General features: G+C 30.5%; 1 protein-coding gene across 1 annotated transcript in view; it reads left to right on the forward strand.

Annotated features, from left to right (window-relative positions):
- Window positions 1-21794, forward strand: part of LOC132742679 (gamma-aminobutyric acid type B receptor subunit 1-like) — a 28390-nt gene extending 6596 nt beyond the window's left edge. The window contains exons 2-18 of the mRNA XM_060731144.1: window positions 9652-9786; window positions 10417-10587; window positions 11902-12003; window positions 12531-12596; window positions 12810-13001; window positions 13321-13460; window positions 14041-14146; window positions 14351-14414; window positions 14661-14738; window positions 15258-15408; window positions 15806-15938; window positions 16427-16537; window positions 17014-17218; window positions 17768-17895; window positions 18390-18518; window positions 19674-19814; window positions 20294-21794. Of these exons, the coding sequence (XP_060587127.1) occupies window positions 9652-9786; window positions 10417-10587; window positions 11902-12003; window positions 12531-12596; window positions 12810-13001; window positions 13321-13460; window positions 14041-14146; window positions 14351-14414; window positions 14661-14738; window positions 15258-15408; window positions 15806-15938; window positions 16427-16537; window positions 17014-17218; window positions 17768-17895; window positions 18390-18518; window positions 19674-19814; window positions 20294-20572 (2331 nt within the window). The 3' untranslated portion in view covers window positions 20573-21794. The remainder of the gene's footprint in view (window positions 1-9651; window positions 9787-10416; window positions 10588-11901; window positions 12004-12530; window positions 12597-12809; window positions 13002-13320; window positions 13461-14040; window positions 14147-14350; window positions 14415-14660; window positions 14739-15257; window positions 15409-15805; window positions 15939-16426; window positions 16538-17013; window positions 17219-17767; window positions 17896-18389; window positions 18519-19673; window positions 19815-20293) is intronic.
- Window positions 21795-23937: the final 2143 nt, after the last annotated feature.

Consider the following 23937-nt stretch of genomic DNA (forward strand, 5'->3'; position numbering starts at 1 on the left):
GATATAGCGTTAGATATAATAAAACCATGAACACATGTTTAAAGGTTATAGTCTTTAAAATTCAGTTTCAATAACTTCAATTAGACAGTGAATGTCAATATAATTTGTTTTGTTTAAGCACATCCACATTATGCTTGTGATCTTGTACGAGTAATCACTTACAAAGCCCTTGGGAGCTCTTCTGTATCATTTCCACTCGCAAATCTCTGACAGAAGTTTTATATTGCGTGTCTCTCTAGCACAACAATTACGTTACCATAATGACAAATCCTCCTAAATCCATCTTAGCACGGAAGAACCAAATCAAACTTGATTTAAAAAGAGAAGAAAAAAACGAACTATTATCATGATTATAGGACAGCAAGTTGGTCACAATCATCGTTAACCCTTTCGTTCTGTGACCTTGAGATATGCTAGTTCTTCTATGTTTGATGTTGTCTTTTATGTTTGTAAGTTACATAAGTACACAACTAAATAAGCGCACTTTCTTATAAAATAGAGAAAATAAGGATAAGAAAATAAGAATAAGAAATATAAGACTTACGATTTTCTATTATGCTACTTATGAAGTTCAAAAGGCAAACCAACAATAAATTCTGGAGAACTTATGTCCCAAAAAATGGTAAAATGGCATTTAACTGTATCTAATATTTCAGAGGATTAAGCAATAAAGAAATATTTTATTTTTAATGTTTGATTATTTGTGATTATTTGGTATTCACTATTAATGCCTTTGGACATACATCTAGCATTAACACAGCATTGACTTCACATTTGTTCTCTGTTCAAGGACAAACTGATTCATGATGTTTTGAAGCTAATATGATAATCTCTTTAAATTGTTTAACAGAGAAGTTTCAGTTTTTATTTATTTGAAAGCAAAAAATATTTCATGTTATAACAAGAATCTAAGATTAAAAACAAAACAACACCACCCAAAAGAACAATATGTATTAATTGATAACGCCCAGCAGTTGATGTTAAAACTAAATCTAAAAAGAATAATTATCTAAGACTTTAAAAGTCTTTGTGTCATACAATATTACCCTCTTAAATGAATTGAATGTATATTATAATACGGACATAATTTAATGACTTTTCGGAACACCTTTTTTTCAAGAAAAGAACAAAAAAAACCTACAACAAATAAACGTTATTTAACAGGACGTGTGCATGACGTCATGATGAAATATTGGTTTAAGTAAATATTCGTCTTATCATTTGAAAGAAGGGAGTGAAAATACTCATATTTTTTAATATTTGCTTTCCATTGTTAATTTTCCTAAACCTACACACGCCATAAGAATGCCTTAAACTTTGTTTTTTGCAGCTGAACTTATAACAGAGGTTGATAAAATCAACAATATTGCCTTTTATCACTAAATAAAAGACCGAAGTAACTTCGTTAACTAAACAATCTTTTATGATGGAGCACCACACATCTTTCAGAGTTTTGTCAAATTGTCTTTGGTTCAGAAGGACAATAGATGTATACAGGGAGAAAATGTCCGTAACTAGAGTGAATATGTACAAACTGTCAGAGATGTCAAATCAAAATGTTTGCATAATGTTCCTTCATGGAAGACAATCATAATTCATTGCACTATGCGAATTACCATAAATGAGCTTCAGGACGAAACCGTAAATACCAATAAATAAGACAAAGGACTTAAAAAAGAATGATGCATTTGCTCAAAAGCGATCATTGTTACTGCATTTTACCACTTTCTCTCACAGAAATAACTAATTAAGAGAAAAATTGTTGTTAATTAAGAAAAAAAAAGTGCAACGATTTATAATAAGAAGATGGTGAGATTTAAGATTTCAATTATGAGATTCTATTTAATGATATCAAACATCAACTGTCCTGAAAATGGTGTGTTTTTTTCCGTGTCATCTCCCAACATACGTTTTTCCTGTCTCTGATTACCCTTAACGGAAGTTTGCAATACCGTTAAGTTCTTCTAATGATAATTGCATTGAATGGTTCCTGTAAGATTTCATCACGTACACTTTGTAATATTTCAAGTCTCACTGATATGCATCTTCGCATATTTGTTATTATGTTGAAACATAAAGTATTTCATTTAAATTCTCAAAACAGCATAACCCATACCTCACATAGACGCACACATACACTTTTGTTATTTAAACATTTTTCATACTTGTTTTGTTTTCCAAATTCATTGTCTTTGTGATCTCCCTCAATTTTCTTTGCATCATAAAATTCATTATAGTTTCCTATATATTTTCGCAGAATACGAATTTTGCTACGTTTTTACTCCCTTTTGAATTCCAGTATACACTGTTTCTCGCGGTAGTAAAATCGTCATATACTATACCGAGATATTCATCTGATAGAAGTGTTTGTACGCATGATGAGATTTCTTTCTCAGGGGACAAATTGATCCGAGTTTACCCGATGCGATAAGAAAATGTGTTAATGAGGTGTTATTGACCAAGAGTGTGAACTATATCTGTAGATCCTTTATTGTAATTGGGTCAAGGACACAGTGGGTTCATTGTTTTGATAAACCTTGATTATTTATGCAACGTACACTTGCCTATCACGACTCTTGCATTAAAAATATGAAATATTGTATTCGTGAAGTCAATAACCATCTGAGACATGCATTTTAAATATAGTAAATATTCTTTTTGCCGCAAGATATTGACATAACAAAATCGTTTACAACATCTTTTTATGTTTTTTTCTTTATTTTTTTTTCTTTATCATTTTTGGGGACATATCAAATAACCCGTATTCAATGTTTATTAGAATGCTTCTGATTAGCTGTTTATTTGAGATACTATTTCATACGACATAATACATATTATAGCAGTTGTAAAATTATCTGACTAGCATAGCATTTCTCAAAATACAAACGATTGTGTATTTTCCTTTTTATATTTGAACGCTTCAAGTTCACCTTATTTGCAAAATAGTCATTTGATAATTGTTTGCTTTTCAATTATTTGTAAACTATAACTATTATACGTCTCTCCTTCCTATAAATTACACGAAAGGATGAAACAGATGACGACTTAATACTTCATTTCCCTTACCCCCATTTCTCAGGCAATATGCTAGGGTAACCAGTGCAGTTGAACACAAATTTAATTAAAATGTCAAAAGGCTATTACAAGAATTTTTTTTCTAGATTTTCTTCCACCAAAGCAGCAAATTAATTTCAAAAATACTCTTTATGTACCACTCTTACTATCTTGCGTGGAACAGTCCATCTTTTTTAGGGAAAGTTCAAATATGAAGACTTACTGAATAACGTATAATTTTGAGTGTAATTATACGGCACAACTGATGTGACCGATGACATTGGTCTGCAGTCGTCTGGTCGCATTTGTATAATTTTTTTTTTAGTTTAATAATATTTTATTGCTCTTTGAATAAAATTTAGAACATTATTTCCACAAAACAACATTTTTTAACAAAGGGCAAAAGGGTTGAACAACAAGTTCTAGCAACATTAGTAACTGTCCTTCCCTTAAGCATTATAAGAAATAGAAACGAAAACATGTTTAAACACTATACACATGAGCAATTACAAATATTAAGACGGATACAAAAACAACGTAGCAAACAGAATTCGACATCACATTTAAGAGAAAAAAAAAACAAAAAACAATTGCTTATCAATTTTTTAAATATAAAAAATAATAGTAATTTTCCTGCACTTGCAGTATGTGATGGTTTGTATGGCTGTCAAAATATGTCATTTATAAGGGGAATTAGAAGAATTAAAATTGGAACAACGATTGTTATTTTTACATGTACTTATTTCTTATTATTTAAATCTATGTGTATTTTTTATATATTTTTGAACCTCATGAAATAAAAAAGAGTTTTCCTCGACTGATAAATTTTCTTTTCCATAAAGGAGAGTACTTGTACTTAATGGATGAAAAGGGCGAGTGGAAGTGAAAAGTTGGAGTCTTTGAACACCAAAAAGTTTACAATTAAAAAAGAAATGTTCAGCATCCTCCTCGATATGGCAAAACTCACAAACAGGGGAGTGATTTCTGTACAGATCATCATTCAAATTACTACATCTATTTCTTAAACGTGCATGGTAAACAGATGTTAATCTTTCCCCAATTAAATAATATTTAGGGACAAGTGTGGGTTTGAATTTATCCATAAGTTTAGTTTTGAAAACATTTAAAGAAGGCGAGTCACGTATCTCATTATCAAGACTATTCCATGCCAAAATTGCTGAGGGTATAAATGATCTAGAAAATATTTCTGTTCGTCGTGCTATTGTTACGTAATTATCGTTAATTCTAAGGTTATATTGGCTATTTTCTGATACAAAATTTGGGAACAAAGTGTCCAGATAACTTGGAAGCTCCCCATTTTTAGCTTTATACATTATTGATAATTTTTGCATTAAACAACGATCTTCTGAAGAGACCCAACCTATTTCATGCAGAAGTCTTTCTATAGACACAGAGCGAGTCAAACCAGTTACTAAGCGCGCAGCTTCGTATTGCATTTTTTCATTTTTTTCTTTTTCATATAAGGTACAACTATCCCAAATAACACTAGCATATTCTAATAAAGGCCTCATATAGGAAATATAAATTTGATTTAATGTTGTTCTATTAAATTTGAACTTTGATAAACGCATAGAACTTAATATTTTGGACGCCGAGTTAGTTATATTATTAATACATTGTTATATGTTCATGTCAGGTTCCATCATCACTTAAGGTATGATATATTATTTGCCACCGGCAGGCTTTGGTTGCTTTTCTTTAAAACAACTCGAACGTAACGGCGAGTTGTCGTATAATCTTGACGAAAATGTAAATTGGAAACTACTATCATTTTGTAGGACTTAAAATTGGGACGAACATTTAATATGTGTTACAAAGTTTTGAATTTCTTTCATATTCTATTAAAATGAGACGGAAACAATGACCAAAAATATTTTGTTCGCTGCTATTGTTTTTCTTTCTCTAAGAGTCCCTACTTTAATCTAATAATATACGTACGTAAATCATTACTTTGCCATCCTTTGTTAAAGTTAAATCTCAAAACTTTGTTTTATTAATCAGTTGAAATTAGAGGCAGTGATAATAGTCATTTGTGCATTAATTACAAAGTTTTCTTTTTTAATTATTCGAGTTAAAACGAACAACTGTACACAATAAAACGCAAAGGAAGCACAATATAAGCTGAATGAGTATCATAAAAAAAATACTTTTATCAGTATTGATTGAATGATTGATTTATTGATTGATAAAATATTCTTATAATTATTAACGTGTCTCCATAGAAAGTGTTGTTTGCTTGTTTGTTTAGATGTTTTTATATAATTATTCAGAAGCTAGAAATTTTTTTAGCACAACAGTTCTTTTGTTGTACATTTTCTATTTCTGTTTTTTCTTTGCTAATCATTGAAAATGTCTCTGAATTAAACATTTTACCATTTTTTGATAAATGTTGATTTCTGCTAAGGCCAGTGCTATGTGGCTTGAACAGTAACTTGCTTTTGGTGGAAGAGTCCATGGACAGGCTCGATCAAACCGAACATGAATTTTCCGACGCTGATTAATCACGAAAAAATATGTAAGATTGGTAGTCGGTCAATTTCAGAGAGAGGTGGTAAAGTATCAGTACTGTAATTTTCTTTTGCAAGTGAAAGGCTACCAATCTCGAATAATTTTTGTGATCAATCAGCGTCGTTATATGAATAATCATTAGACTTAATATCCAAGTTCAGTTGTTCTAGAGAAATTTTGCCTCGCTCAGAGATCGAACAAGCGACCGCAAGGCTCCCTCTGTTGACCTTTGAGGACAGGCCGTCGCCACAGACAGAAATATCCGGTTATTGGTTAACTGCTTGTTATCTAAGCAGACCCTCTTACAAAGTACAAACACTAATCCGCGAGATAGAAGAGATGTTATTATTTATGCCACTGTTTAACAAGTGTTGTTGTTTCTAAACTTGTGTATTTGCCTTTCTTTTTATTATAGAAAATGCGATTTGGCATTGCTTTTAAATTGTCTAGCATCAAACTGTTCCCCACAGTTCGATAAACGAATTGCATTTTCATTGTAAACAATCCTAAGATTTATTTAACATTTTCTCCGTTTTAATATTGCCAAACATTGAATCGATGTTTCGTCGAGTCATAGCCTATGACAAATCAATTATGTGATGTTTTCCCAACTATTCACATTTGCTGACAGACAAATATTACTTTTGAAGGGAGAATCAGGAAACTTTATTAAAATATGTTGTTGTTTATTTGTTCAGATATATCCAATTTATATACAGCTTCAATCAAACCGTATGATACCACGATACGTTATGCAAAAATGTAAATTGTGAATTTAACGTTTTTGCTTCAATTGTGTCTCGTTGTTATGGACTTCATTTGCAACCCTTCAATCTCATAATATGTATTTCTTGTATGCAGATTTGAAAAAAAAGATTTTCCCGTGGCTTGTTACGTATTATTTTTATTGAAGTAAGCATAAGTATATACGCCTATGTTTCGATCATTAAGCACAGGCTATTCGATAGAATACCCTTAGGTTACCTTCACTAATTTTCTTTTATTCGATAGCTCTTTTTATTCAAGAAAACGCACATTAACTATGAGGCCAACAATTAAATCACTTAGACGTTTATCCTAAAATGTTAGTATATATAAGCATTACCAATCAGTAACTTCTTTATTTGGGAAACATAGAGTTTATTATTGACTGATTTCCAGACTGACCACGTTCCATACTTTATTGGTAATGCTTTTGTCAATGCTTTGGATAATCGGCGAAGTGTAAAAGATTTATGGGAAAAACACTAGGAGAACAGTTTGATTAATAGATATATCGGATGACAAAATGCAATAACATGTGATACCAATAGAGTGTGAGGCGTTAAGAAAGTAAACAATAATATCGAACGGCACAGTCCGTAGGGTGTGCCCTACTTTATGTATCAAGTTTTTATTCCAATTGAATGATAATTGAAATCTGTGAAGAACATATTTCTCGCAGCATTATATCACATATGTTGTGTCATTTGTATTATTAAAACTTCTTAATGTAAATAAAATGTATGGACAGTTATATTCTTAAAAAACTTTCTAATGGTTATACACTTTATTTTAATGTATACGATTGAACCTTTCAAAGCAGATATTTTTATTTTACATCATGCTGCAAATTTGTATCATACTGTTTTATTGATAATATTTATTAAAAAATAACAGTTTTTTTTTATTATTCCTTCCGTATTAAATGAATATGATTTCGTTTGTAAATAAAATCAAGTATCAAAATCTGTGTCCCATTTTAATGGAAAAAATGGCATTGGGTTTTAGTATTGCTTTATCTTTATTTCATTTTTTTTTTCATAATCCCCGCCCTTCTATTTCTTCTTTTTTTATTGTTTCCCTGCCAAAATGAAGAAAAGATACATTGATATATTTGTACAAGCACTTTTAGTCAGTAATTTATACTTCATACTTTAGGTTGTGATTACTTCACTCAACCTCTCCAAGAAACAATTCTTTCTACCCTGGAACTATGTCGGACGAAATTAGATTTTTTGAGATAAATGGATGACAAATGAATTGGTTAAATAATTGTCCATCTAGTACAACATGTTTCTTTAATCGAAATTTTAGATAGTGTACTCACGGATTGTCTACGGTTATGTCCAGAGATAGATTTAAACGCAATAAAGGCTATCTTTGATCAATAAATAATTATATTTCATAGTGTACGGTTTTCCTAGTGTATAATTATTTAACTTACGGGGTTTATTGTTGTACCTACTAAATTTGGAACATTATCTGTAATTAGCTTATTTTCCCGTATTGTGTTTCTAAAGTACTTGTTCTTGCTTATGTCTGTTAAGTAGCAAAATCTATTAAACAGTGTAATACAAATCATTTGGAACGTTATCAGGAAAAATTCATCTGGTTACATTTAGCGACAATGTGGATATGTATGGTTATTTCAGAATTTCTTTTATCCCCATATAGATGAAAAAAGCAGCAAATGCATTGTAAATATCACAGCATGAAATATTGAACGGTGGTACTGAATATGTATGTATAATATTTCAAAATAATAAACGTTTCTACAAGAAAATAGATATGAGATATATGTTGCAAATATAACGTTCAATTCATAATGCATATCGATAATGCCACATTTTTTTTTTCAATTTTGAAACCGCCTATTATTTTATGACATAAAAGAAAAATGAAAAAAAAAAGAAAAAACAGTTCAACGTAATTATGATTTTGGATATCAATTTTGGCATCTAGTGTTGCATATTTTTAAATTCTTAAACCATTGCGTGATTATATTACTTTCTTAAGAAAAAAATAACCTAGCGGCTTTGACAAATTTTCTCCCTAATGTCGTTTTTTATCTCTAAAATATTATCACTACGGCTAATGACATGTTCTTTTTCCCAGAGCAAAATAAAAAATCATCTTCAGATTCTTGATAGAAACCCGTTAACTTCCCTGCATTTGCTTTGGAATAATTCTTCATTAATCCTACAAAATCTCATTATTTAGAATATTTCCTAGCACAAAGTGCATTGATTTCAGATAAAAGTGTTTGCTCAGTTGCTAACTGGTCGATTTAAGACAAAATTAACAACGTTACAGGGTTCTGTAAACAAAACAGTCTTGATTCTTTTGAGACGTGTTGCTCCGTATTGCAATGTATGACTTTCAACAAGAAATAGGAATGAGAAGAAAACGCAAGTATTTTCGTTAACTTAAGGATGTATTGGTTTGTTTTGTTTTTTTCGTTTTTTGTTTTTTTTGTTGTTTTATTTTTTTTTTTTTTTTTTTTTTGGGGGGGGGGGCGTATTTTATTTTGTTTCTGTTTAATTATTGTAATCTGTCATTTAAGGGTAAGCACAAGTTTTATAGTCGACACAACCGTTTTTTCTTTCCTAATTTTAACGTGTTGATATTCTATACCAAACATTGTTCTATATTAACAAATTGCCTCATACTAAATTAAAAAAGTACACATTTCGATTTATCTTACAAGTGAACATTTCAGTAGTTTGCTTCGAAGCTCAATTACATAGTCAAAAACTCATATTCTTACATAATGATGTTAATATTTTATTACTTTTGTAACTTTGTCCCTTATAACTTATATACAAGAAATAATATATACAAGAAATAAGTTATCTTAATATAGTTTATCAACTTTGATAAAGACTGACACAGACAATATTAGACTAAGAGTGCATTTCTCTCTCAATTTATGACGACTGCTTTCCAGTCACATTTGCCATATTTTGCAATTTCATAAATCTATTTTCCAAAAAAACACTTAACTTTCGATATGCATCAGTTTTGATACTCTTGTCATCTTTTATGGGAGATCTTACTTTAATATGCACCAAGAAGGCAATGCACTTCTTTTAATCTATGGCTGACAGTTCACGTGCTGTTTTCAACATTAAATACAAGAGAACCACATTTTAATTTGTTTCAATAATCATAATTACTTTCAAACATAACACAAAGAAGAAAAGATAATAGATGCATGTACACATAAAAAGGTAAAGGAACGCTAATGATACAGGATACATTTGAAGAAAAAATATTGCTTGACGGAATGTGTATTATATATTTCAGTGTATGCCTGGTCTAGGGACGAAGGTGTTGTACGAGCTATTGTATAACCAGCCAAAGAAGGTGATTGTGTTGACTGGTTGTAGCATAGTGTCAACCTTTGTTGCACAGGCGGCAAAAATGTGGCATCTTATTGTTGTAAGTATACAATTGTACGATAAACATTCAATGCGTTGCTACTAAACTTCATATATAGGCGAGAACAAAACTCAAATTCCGTATACGAACATATTTGGATAAACATATAATATCTTTAGGAATACTTTTGAAATTTGCTATTTCCTCTTTTATTTTTTTTGTACAGATACAGACTTAAAATTCGACAACACTTACTCACAAATCAGTTTTTAAGCTAAAATGTCAGTAAAATGCACTTTTTACTTGTTTTCCCATTTTTATAAACAATTATCTTTAACTTTTTCCTTTTTAATATTTGCATTTGATAATTATATGTCAATGGATTTCATAGCATTAAATTCAATAAACATAACTGCCGGGCATTTTGCATAAAAACATATCTTATATATTTTCAAATGTTATTAAAACAACGCAATCAAACCATTTTTCAAACTTTTTAAAATATGTCCTATTGTTACAATACCTGATTATGACCATAACATTGTTCGTACTATGTACTTATAAAAAAACTGTCGAGAAAAGAAATGGAACCAATTCCAAATTAATAAATCTATAAATACTATTCACGAAGAACATATTGAAATATATTGAAAGTCACATCTTTAAAATGCCTTGTAATTATCGTTATAGCTAGCATATGGTTCCAGCTCTCCAGCGCTGTCAAACAGAGACAGATTTCCGACATTCTTCCGTACACATCCTTCCGCCACATTACATAATCCGACACGAGTCAAGATATTTCAACTCTTTGAATGGAAAAGGATTGCTACCATTCAAGAAACGCAAGAAGTGTTCACATCGGTAATATTTCCTGAGATGATATCAGTTATTTCATGATACGAATAATTTAAGTTATTGTGTGAACAAATCATGTACCTGTTTCTGAGTAGTACCATTTAAAAGATTGTGCTATGATTTGTTTAGACAGATTAATACATATTTGAGCCACGTCACGACAAAACCAACATAGTGCGTTTGAGACCAGCATGGATCCAGACCAGCCTGCGCATCCGCGAGGTCTGATCAGGACCCATGCTGTTCGCTTACCAACTCTATTACAAGTGGAGAAACAGACAGTGAACAGCATGGATCCTATTCAGACCTCGCGGATGCGCAGGCTGGTCTGGATCCATGCTGGTCGCAAACGCACTATGTTGGTTTTTGTCGTAACGCGGCTCATTTAATGTTTAAAGTTGTCTTAAAATGTTTATATTTTTAATGCGGAAGGCTAGGATAAAGCAGGTTTTCGGGGCTATATATAAATCTTATCTAGCAATGCAATTATCACAAAATTTTAATGCGATTTATTCAATACTTTAAGATACACTTTTAAACAATCGCTGTATAATTGTTTAAGATATATGCCACATTTGTGCGTTGCATACATGTAGTTCAAAGTTAATTAAACATTACTGTTACAGCAATCTGTAATATTTGACAGTTACAATGTGTTCTTTAATTGTAGAACAAAGCCGATATTATTATTCTCCCCAACTTGCAGTTTTTCACCCGTTAAAAACATAACATTACGCTTTGCGACAAATGTATTGGTGAATTGATCCAAGGAAATAACAGACTGTTAATTTATTATGTTATCAACAAAATGACATTTCCAGGAATGTGGTATAATTACCACAAAATGATATGAGACACTGAGATATTTGATCGCTTTAAAGTACATACACATGTGTTGTTTTCCTCAAAGTCAACATATCCTGGTAGTAAACACTCCAATTAGATTAATTTGAATCGATGCGAATTAAATTATCTTCGCAATATCTTATTGTTTAAGCTTAATAATCACTTTGTAGCGAACTCTTTAGCACACTTCGCTAAGCTGAACATTGAATTGAATATAACTTTTAAACATATGCTCTACATTTTATATTTACTTTTTTTTTTGGTTCATACTTTGATGCAATTGCGTTTTAAGGAATTTTCTCAAAAGGTATTAAACACAAAAACTTTATTGAATTAATTTCAAATTGTAATTTCGTCGTGGATTGTCGTCGTGATAACTGTAATTTATATGTTCTTGTTCAGATATTAACAAATTATTGACATACGTATATTATTTCATTATCATGACAAGATAATTATAATTAATCATTACAGACTGTTGAGGATCTAGAGGAACGGGTTAAAGCAGCAGGTATAGAAGTTGCTGTCCGGCAAAACTTTCTAACTGACCCTACAAACGCTGTTCGAAACCTAAAGGTATGTTGAACGAGACATATTATGCTTCAGGATTATTTTTAAATAATTTAAGAGGAGACAAACTTGTGTTTAATTATATGATGTTTGAATAATTGGACGTAAATCATACCAGATGCTCAACAACATGTTTAGGAAAGGTAGAATGTAAAACATTTTGTCACGGCAAGAAAATGTGAACACAATTTCCTTTAACTCATACGAAATACATATGTATCATTATTGTACATACTGCAAACTAGCAAAAGCAATACAGATGTTTCTCCTATGTCTCCATAAGTATGAGGATCCTAATAATAAATCTGAATATCACTTACTATGAGTTGAGAAATAGCATTATATGGACTTAATGTTCACTTGAAATAAAAGAAATCGAGATTGGAAAATAAAACAAGTTTAATTCAATAGTGCACTGTATGTAAATAGTTGAACGTTGCTAACTTTATCGATATTTGATTATTTAGATGATATCAAGAAATATAACATAAATTGAAAACATATATTCGCATTTTGATATAAACTTTTTTCAGAGACAAGATGCAAGGATCATAGTTGGTGTATTTTATGAGGATATGGCAAGACGTGTTTTCTGTCAGGTACGTTACATACATACTTTTAAACTAAGTTGGTCACAAACAAAGCCAATATAGGTCATTTGTATAGATCTTGCTGAATGTAATTGAGCACGCATTATCACTGTGTGTGTTTTTTTTATTTTAAAATGTGTGTGTGTTCTCACGTACTAATTAATTTGTTTTAAATTAAATATTATTTTGTTATGTTACTGATGTATAAAATACATTTTATAGGCATACAAGGAAAAGCTGTACGGAAAGAAATACGTTTGGTTCATAATTGGTTGGTATCCCAATAATTGGTACAAAGTGGATGATCCAAGTATTAACTGTACATCAGAGCAACTGAAAGAGGCACTTGAAGGACATATCACAACAGAAGCTGTTATTCTCCACCAGGAAAAGACGAAAACAGATACAAACATGGTATTTCCGTATACGCAATACGATTTTTATCAGTCTATACTGCATACAAATTGTAATTATAAGAACGACTGTAGGTAAATTGAAGGCATTTATAAAAACATAATATAGATAATGTTATTGTTGCTTAACTTAAGACTTGTGTTTATTTTTCACAATTACAAGTCAGACTTATATATTTACCTTCTGTTAAAATGCTTACAATAAAATCTTTAGTTAGGCTAAGGTATATACCGTTTACAAATTACACTGTGTTGACTATGAGTTTCTTGAAAATGTAAACGTTCTCTTTCTTAAGTATATGTGTTATAAATTCTATTAGACAGCCCAACAATTTAAGGAACGCTTAGACGAGAGGTTAAATGTTTCGGACACAAGCCAAGTTGGAGGTTACCCTGAAGCACCGTTGGCATATGATGCCGTATGGGCGCTTGCGATTGCTCTAAATACCACATCAGAGAGGTAAATACTTATAACAGAAAAAAAGATGTATTATGGCTGTATATCTTGTATGATTCAAACTCTCTTTGTTTTGTGAAAAGATATATATCATTGATATGACATTCATGGCCGAATGGTTAGAGGTGTGAGTTTCAAACCGCTTGCCCTTACCACTGTTGGATATTATCCTGTAATAGCCTTGGTTATTTTCAAGTGAGCTAGCTTATGATATATCGATGTTTATTTTCCAAATGTTCCTGTAAGTGCCTAAATAATGTACGGAGAGGCACCTTGAGTGCTCTTCCGCCACTTCAGTTGCAATGTCGCCACACAACCTTTTCAGTGATTGTGTAACGTAAAGCCCAACCAAAGTAAATCTCGTTGGTATAAATATGAAAACATGTACGCATTTTCTATGAAGAAAATATATTTAGTTTTATGGTTTAGGTTTAAGAATTATATGAAGTTTCTGTTTTCATTTCGAGTCTTTTTTAAGAAAAATTAACATTAATGTCTAAAAAATGACAAGGGATTATTAAAGTGTTATATGTTGCATATTCGTGACAGGCTGTTTTCGGACTTGAAACGTTTTCTTTTGCAGACTAAGAGACAGAGGTCTGAATATCGAGGACTTTAATTACTCAAACTCTGAGATTACTGACGAAATTTATTCTGCAATGAATTCAACTAAATTTGTGGGCGTATCGGTAAGAAATGAAATTTCACATATTAAACAGTCACGTGATTTAATTGTTGTTTAAATCACCCAAACGTGGAATTATTCGATACTAATATCTGATTAAAAACCCCAATTTTGAAGTTCATAAATGTTTAAAACAAATTATAATAAAAGATAACGGACTATACGAAATTCTCAGCTTTTGTTTATAATTTATTCAATACATTTTCAGGGTAACGTGGCATTTTCATCTCAAGGTGACAGAATAGCCTGGACCAAAATTGAACAGCTTATTAGTAAATATAATTTGCTTGTTTTGTATCGATAGTGCATATTCAAATTAACTTTCAATATTCAGATTGGTTATATGTTCATACTCACAAACTAGCTCTTCTTCATGCATGTGACATAATAGTCCATCTTAGTAACCTATGACGTGCTTTATTTTGATTTGACAGTCAACATACGTTAAAATGCTAACATCATGATAATTATTGACATCTTGGGAGTCTTTTTGACATTATTTATCTTTTATGTACTAGATGGGACATATTATACACTTGGATATTACGATCAAAATTCAGACAATCTCACCTGGCTGCATAAGGAAAGATGGACAGGTATATTCTTCTTCTTTGCAATTTGCTATATATATAAGACAAAATACGACACATGCTTTCAGAGCCATGCTTATTGTCATGAAAATTTTGAAACTGTATTTAAAACACATATTGAGAAATGAACAGAAAAATAAATCTACCAATTGCAAACGGCGTAAAAAGCAAATGGCGTGAAAAATAAAAACACACACAATCATACAACAACATATAGGGTCAGAAATCCAAAAATTCCCTTACTGCGTAAGTCACGTTGTAGAAATATGCACAGGCAGTCATTTTTTTTTGCAAAGAGCATGTACATTATTATTTGAATCTTGAATATTTAACTATTCTAAAATATTAGAACATTTTCTCAACTTCAATTTTCTTGAAATATTTAAACTCATCTGGAGGCATGCAAGTTTAATAATAAATAATTAAAGTAAATTATCGGTGGTCCTGAAAATAAGATTAAAAGTTGAAAAGTGCAATTAAGAAATAACAATAAACAACAGATAATCGAAACCTTTTAATTTGAAGGTGGTCATCCGCCCCCAGACCGAACAAAACAGATGCCAGTTTTAAGAGTTGTTTCCCTCGGTTTGTTTTTGTCGATGTGTGGATTGTCTACCTTTGGTATTATTGCTGGTGTTGCTTGTCTGATATTTAATATAATCAACAGTAATCGCAGGTAATTTAAAATAATATTTATCGCTTATGACCAATACGATTAAGTTAAATGTTACTCAGTAAACATAAAATCATTTTTTGTTTATCAAATATGTCATATAACTCATATAGATGCTAGTTATGACTGATGGTGTTAATCTTGTAGAAATATTTGATTTCAATAAGTCCAACCACGCTTTAGTCTTAGTGTGATACAACAATTGTCTTTTTATTAAAACAAAAATGAGCATTCAGATTTACACAGACGAGACCATCGAAATAATGATGTATTGATCGAGTGAATTACTCCGGAAGATAATATTTACAACCAAAATAAATATTATTGTTTTGTTATTATTAAAAGTAGCACTTAATCATGCCGATTGCTGTTTGACATTAATATATATTTTTTATTTTAGGTGTATCTTACATTCTCATCCAAACATGAACAGTATTGTTGTTCTCGGTTGTATACTTTGCCTTTTATGCGTCTTCCTCCTTGGTCTAGACAGTCGTTTTGTAGCAGAAGAAACATATCCTTTAATTTGCCAGGTAGCTACATCTTATAATTAACATCTTTTATATCTTGTCGAGCCATCTAATTTGTAGATTTTAGCAGCGTAAGAGCATTTTAGCTATAATTAAGTAGTTTTATTTTTGTCGACGACAAACTTTCAAATGTATTATTGCCAGCCGGTGATTTTTGCAAGGGGACGTTTCATTTGACTGTTGTTCTATGGTTGATGAACATAGACATATAATTAAAAATTCAAATTCATATTTCTTTTGATCATAAAAATATGCATATGGTGTATGACAAGATTTTTACTAATTTCAGATTTTGAAATAAATGCATTTTTCTCACTAAATTAAGTACAGTACTAGGTTGTTTTAAACAAACATTCCTTCTATTAATAATATAATAATGGTAATTGGACAAAAATGTTAATTTCACATATTTATTTAATGAGGAGACTTAATATGTTGCAAATGGGTGTTACGTTACAGTTGTGTGATACACTGCATGATGTTTATTTTAGCTTCGGGCATGGATATTATCGCTTGGATTTTCTCTTGCATATGGTGGAATGTTTTCTAAAATTTGGACAGTACATAGGCTAACTACGTCAAGCCGACAGAAAAATAAAAAGGTGGATTTTTTGTCATAATTCAGTAGCTTATAAATATTAATAAGACGTGTTTACATTATTGTAGACAATTTATTTTCAACGTTATATGACATATATGCAACCGTATATGTTACTGTGTAATACTTTATATAATTCCAACTATGTTTATAATGGTGTATTTTATCGCTATATACGCGCAATAGCACAGCACTATTTTCTGTAAGACTTTGATCAGATACATAATTATAAATAATCTAAGCATACTCATGAATTAAAATGTCCATAACAGACACGATAATAACAATCTTGCATTATCGAAATTTTGAAATGTGAAGATCAAGATGTGATTATAGTATAATATTGGAGGAAGAATGATAAATCATGATTTAAGATTATTGGGTATTATTTGGTTATTATGAAATGAATAATGATGTTTCTCTTGTAAACATAAATTGATAACTTTATAAAACAATATTATATCACTCTTATCTTAACAGGAGGTGAAAAACTGTGAAATGTATGTTGTATTAACAGCAATTATTTTGATCGACCTGATAATATTATCGACATGGCAAGCTATAGATCCGATGTATCGTTCATTAGAAATGTTTGACCTTGAACCTGCTCCTTCCACAGATCAGGATATAATGTATAAGCCATACTTAGAACATTGTGATTCCAATAACATTTCTATCTGGCTAGGTAATCAATTTAATTTCATTTGTATTGATGGCTTGGTTCTCATTATATAATTTTCTTAACAGGAATATTTCCTGTTTGTGTTCGTGAAGATTGTAAGTCATGTCGACATCGTTAACGGTCATACGGCAGTATTCCAGCTTTACTGATGGAGAAAAAATGTCAGGTGCCTCTTTGTGCATGATTTCAGGCACGAATCGACACCCGAGCTCAACAATCGACCTTTTGTAAGCAAGATGGATAGTCTACTCACACGAAATAATAAAAAAATGTATGGCTAGAGTTAAATTCACAGCGGTGAAGGGCAACTGAATCACGTCTGCTACATAAACCACATTATTTCACCCAAAAAAATCGAAATGGGAAATGCACATCTTAATAGATTGAAACATGTTTAATGATTACCGAGTTCATCAGTTTTGAGTAATCAAGTATTCATAAACAATTTGATGCCTCGCATTTAAATGTCACCAAGGCAGCTGTAACTACTTATACATACATGATCTGATTTACTTCGAAGGCGTTGTCAATAACACGTATTTTTTCATGCAGGTGTTGTATTTGGTCATAAGGGTATACTTCTTCTGTTCGGTATATTTCTATCATATGAGACTAGGAGTGTTAAATTAAAACAAGTCAACGATTCTAGATTTGTAGGGATGAGCATTTACAATGTGGTTGTAAGTATTGATTACATGTTTGATTGCGAAGTAGTTTAAAACACTCATCATTTTAATGGTAGTGTTTATTATGATTGTATAATTGCCGAAAACGGAATCTTAGCGTTTTATTGTTTCTACATCAAAGACCCTGATTCCGTATTGATAAAAGTGATTGATTTGAAGTATTTTTACTAGCAAACTATTACCAGAAAATCAATACCAAATTAAACTGTTTGATTTAAATTACGCACTTTGATCAAATGCGATTATGACATTTCCATACCAAGTGAATATTTTACGCTCGTCATTATAGAGATGTTATATGTAAACCTAGATATACTAAAACATAAACTTTAAATATACGTATCTTGTACTATAATAGAAAAGATTAGGTATTGCTGATGAACCTTTTTGGCTGTTTTTTATAATATTTTTACAATGATATTTAAATATATCTGTATTATGATAGAATTACTAATATTACTAATGATACTTATGAACTTATCTTTTAGGTGCTATGTGTTATAACGGTGCCCATAGTTTTAATAATCAAAAGTCAGCAAGATGCATCATTTGCGTTTGTTGCCTTAGCCATTATATTATGCAGTTTTCTCTCTCTTGGCTTGATCTTTGGTCCAAAGGTAAGCTTATATATGAAGCACGGATCATTTTTCGAAAATATAAAGTGATGTTTCTTTATCTTATTTAGTTTACATATGCCTTTTACATAATACTGCACTGATAGTGAGGCTAACGAAATAATGAAACAGACAGAAGAATCGTTTTTAGCTCGACTATACGAAGTATATGGAGAGCTGTTCTACTCGCCCCGGCGTCGGCGTCCGCGTCCAGATTTCAGATTAAAGTTTTGGTGCAGTAAAATATTTTTCACTATAACTTTGTTATTTCTTAAGGTATCAACTTCAAACTTCAAATATAAGTACCTTTTCATCATCCCCATCTTATGTGACAAGGTTTATAACTCTAGCACCAATATTTTTAGATTTATCTCCCCTTGAACTTAGAAGTTTCCTTAAAAAATATTAATTTTTACTGTTACTTATTTATTTCTAAAGGGATCAACTTCATACTTCAAATATATATGTACCTTATCATCATCCGCATCTTATGTGACAAGGTTCATAACTCTAGCACCAATATTGCAAGAATTATCTCCCCATAAACTTAGATTTTTTTTACTAGAAAAATGTTATTTTTTACTATAACATTTTTAGTTTTTAAAGGAATCTACCTCAAACTTCAAATACTTATTCCTTATCATCAATTACGTTTTATGTGACAATGTTCATAACTCTTGAAGCAATTTTTACAGATTTATCTCTCTTTGAACTTAGGGTTTTCTTTAAGAAATATTATATATTTTTTTACTTTTTAAGGTATCTACTTCAAACTTCAAACATATATTTCTTATCATTACACACATGTTGTGTGACAAGGTTCATAACTCTTGATCTTGATCAATTATACATAATTGATTTTTCTTTCATAGTTTTGTCCTCCTTACTGCGTCCAGTATTTTATTAGTCGAGCTTCGCTGTCTCCTGTGACAGCTCTTGTTATTTGTCTTTTAAATAAAAAAAAACAAATTTCTCGATCTTCCGGACAAAAATGTTTTAATACCAATGTCAGATGACAGTTAATTAGGAGAACGTCAGAGATATCCTAAGATAAAAAACATCTACACATCTCTTATAGAATGATTGATACAGTAATTATATGATACTGGTGCACTTTTATTCTGTTTTCTTTTTATATAACACTGTTCCACATTATAGGTGATAGAGATTTTACGAAATCCTAAGCGAAATCAACATGAAATCAGGTCATTGACAGAGTCCGTTGTTGGTAAAGAAGAAGAAGAACGTCATCAGAAACTTCTCACTGAAAATCAACAGCTGCAAGCACAGATTGCTGAGGTATGATTAGATTTGATTATAATTTGTATCAGTCAACGACTAAATATTTCATATTTACACAATGTCACGTACACACATTCTGAAGAAAAAAGTAATTGAAATTGTGTATATTTATTATTCAAATATGGATAGTTTGATTTATAATTTATGAATATTAACTCTTAGTTGAGAAAGTAGCAAATTGTAACTAAAAAGTATTTTACTCCTATTCTAAATAGTAAACCACCAGAATTGAACTAATGATAAAATATGAAGGAAGCAATTAATAAATCATATCTTCTTGATCAATAAGAACCATCCTAACAGTAACACTTTGATTAAACACAATTTCTAGCAAAATAATATATATTGGGGGCTTAACGAACTTTGGAAATAGTGCGGCTCCATGATGTTTTTATTCGTAATATTTCAATCTTAGATAACTGTTAATAAGCATGCCAGAACGTTTTTATTCACTTATCTATATATTTTTGTTTCAGATGGAAGAGAAAGTGCGAACTCTTAACAAACAATTGAAAGAGAAAATGCAAGAACGAATAAGACTTACAACTAATAAGTGTAATAACTCCAATTTGTCTGTAGATCATACATGTGTACAAAATAATAAGAAGCCTTCTACATATTCTCCATCAAAGACTGATGTTATAAAGACACCCGAGTGTATGATATCACCAGATTATTTTTCCGATTCCGGCGTACATACTTACTCTACTGTTATTCGAAGTGCAAGAAATTCGCCATCTGAAAACGAGGTTTAAAACACTGAATTGGAATAAAACATGGATATATTATGCGAAATACTGAAATCATAATGACATTTCGTTATTCAAGGCTAAACAAGTTAAAGCTGTAGAAATGCATCAGATGAAATGATGAGTGCAAAAATCAATAAACATATAATGACATACTATTTTATTATACTAAATTTTAATATTTATTATAATGTCAGACACAGGTTACAAGGTCAATCAAAATAAAGTGTTTCAGTTATAAACGCATTATCAAGACAAACTACATGGGACATACAACCGTGCAGTATTTCTAAATACAAATTAAAGGATATAATTAAGCCAAAAGCTGAGTGTTTTTTTACTATGGAAACAACTGATATTAATTCATATTTGTAAGAAAACGAATTTGCAGGAATTAATAGAAGAGTATTTACCATCGGATGTGGCTGAAATTGGTTGATTCAATAGTATTATCTATTATCGTCTTATACACATGATAATGTTTTTATTTATAAAAAAAATAAGCACATTTATAGTAATTTGATTTTATTAAATCATACACATGTTTTACCTACAAAACATGTTTGAATTCTATGATTTTAAAAGCCGAACATATTTGAAGTTTGATAAAGGCAAGTCGCCATACAACAGAATTAACAAGATCTTGGCTGTATAAGGTTGAACTATGTTTTATATATTTCAAAAATACAACATATCAAGTTTTTCTGGAATGTTGAACATAAAGTGTTTTTTTTTAAATCTCACATAAGACATAGATTAATCGGGGCTGTTGTGAAAAAAGTTTTGAATTACAACTTTTTTGTAAATTTTGAATTTGAACGTCATTATTTTTTAGATTGAGTAAACGTGACGTATTTATAAGAATTGAACGGAGTGACAATATAATTTTTTTTAAATATTATACTTTCATTAATTTTACATGTTTCCTAAAGTCATGATACGGTTCTTGTCAGCGACCAAGTGTTCTTCTTGCACACTTAGTTTTGGCTTTGACAACACAATCATAAGAAATTTAATTCCGTTAGTACTGTCAAATGGCAGGATTACATGTAAAGCTACATTCTGTGTTGCTATCTTTCTGTACGCTTATTGTCATTTGTTCATGTTATTATTATATATTCATAATTGTCAAGTCACAAAAATATCTGCTGATATCATGTATAGATAAAATAAATGCAGTAATGCTGTAATATGTAAGTTGAGTATTAATTTTGAAATAAAATTTGAAAATAAAATTCGGACATAATTTGGGTTTATTTACAAAGCCGTTCTTAGTACGGTGTAAAATGTAAAGTCAATAAAATATGAAATTATATCAATCGTTCAGAAATGGTCATAACATTGCCGTTATCGTCCATTCTAAGGTCCGCTGATCATACGATTTACGACATGCTTTTAATTCAAAAAAGTCATCATTTGATTTGAACGCGTGTGTGTATCAAGTTTTCATAACAAATTTACTGCCGTTTTTAAATATCAATAAAATAACAAGAAGTGCAACCCGCAATAATAATTTCTTAAATAAAATTGTAAAGTTGGTTACTGTTTATAGAATTGTGTGACAAACAAAATATTCATGATCATACTTCAGTTCTTGAACAGGAAATCCAATTATTTAACAAAATCAAACGCGAACTAAACAAATGGAAAGCAATACCATGGAACCGATCCTTTCGTGCAAAGCTAATTTAAAATCTGATTTAATCATGTTATCCAAAGTGTATTGGTATTTTGTTTGCAATAAATGTACTTGTATTAATTTCCTGTACTTGAAAACGTAAAATAAGAAATCGTGCTTTGGGTTATGATTATAAATACGCTCAATAAGTCGTGACAATGGTTTCTAACACATCATCGGACAGGCCATTCTATTCTTAGAATATTTGTTTGTTGATATAATATTGAAAATATATTTATGGTATTATTATAAAACGCTTATTTAGATATAAAAGTGTTGTCAACATAAAAATCATTTGATTTGAGAAATAGGACATGTAAAGATTTGCAAACAAGATCCAAAAATATTTTGCTAGCCGTCATTGTCTATACAACGGGATTTAACAGACAAGGTCGGCGATAATTGCACATAAAATAACCTTTGTTAGAATGGAACCTTAATTCAGTACTTAATATTCATTCTAAAATATGTTAACCTTACACATTATTTAATATTCCGATAGATTCCAATTATTCAAGTAATATCTTGATTTATAATAGCGTTCAAAAAGCATCATATACTACAAGTGCGACAAATGTCGACCAGCTGGCGTATCCCTGTTGCATTTTTATGTCCGTCATTCATGTTTTTAATTCTTACCTTTATATCATGAATGTCGTCGTCAAAATTGACAAGGCCAATTAAGAAGTAAGTTTGGTAAGGGTTTAAAACTATTATGGTATTTGTTGTTTGTGGCATTTGCTCTAAGCAGGAGAAAAAATTATCCATAAAATGTGAATCTCCCATTAAAGGTGAAATTGAGAAATTGTGGTAATGAAGTTAATTCACTCAATGTGTGAGATAAATAGGCAACTATATCCGTTTATTTTGTATTAGGCATCCGCTATTCATGGTACATTGTTACTATTACAATAAATAGATTTACTATAAACCAATAGTGCAATTCGTTTCAGGAAACATGTATTTTGTGCCAATAAAATGCTAAAATTATTCAAATGTTGATGTGTAAAATGTTATCACATTCTCGAATAAAAATATGTAATGCTTCTTATGCCTGACCCATTTGGACGCACTTTTCTCATGAAATAATTTCCAGACTTCCTGTACAGTTATATATCAAATAAAAACGTAATCAACTTAACACAAAATAAGCATATGCATTTATCAAAAGAAAATTCAAAAATTAAACTGATCATGTTTCTACCAGCAACCCAAGCAACCGCATTGATAGTTTCAATTTTATATAAAATATAAAATAAGATGACCGGGACTTAACCTGTCCGTCAAATACTATCTTTATGGTTGAATAATTATCTTTTAAACTATTTTAAGTGGTGTGACGGATGTTGTACTTTTTCACACAGGCAGACTAAGTCTTGTTAAATCGAAACTGCAATTGCCTGCCGCCTTATTGTTTCTTTATTTCCACTGCTAATGAATGATTTCTACTTTTCTCGAATTTAAATGAATACAAAATTGATTTTTCCTGACAGAATGAATTCTTTCAATTAAGATAAAAATTCAAATCAACTGCATCTATTGCATGTATTGTTGAATACGATTCTGAAATTGTAATTCATGCTTTTACCGTGTGACATTTTAATTAAATCCTCGTTCAATTGCACCGCTTATCCTGGCATATATTCAAAAATATGTGAAGGGGGAAATTAGTTTTCAAGAGATTACCTTTGTA

This window comes from Ruditapes philippinarum, unplaced genomic scaffold, assembly GCF_026571515.1.
Source record: "Ruditapes philippinarum isolate M1 unplaced genomic scaffold, ASM2657151v2 ctg866_1_1_1_1, whole genome shotgun sequence".
In the NCBI taxonomy this organism is placed as follows: Eukaryota; Metazoa; Mollusca; class Bivalvia; order Venerida; family Veneridae; genus Ruditapes; species Ruditapes philippinarum.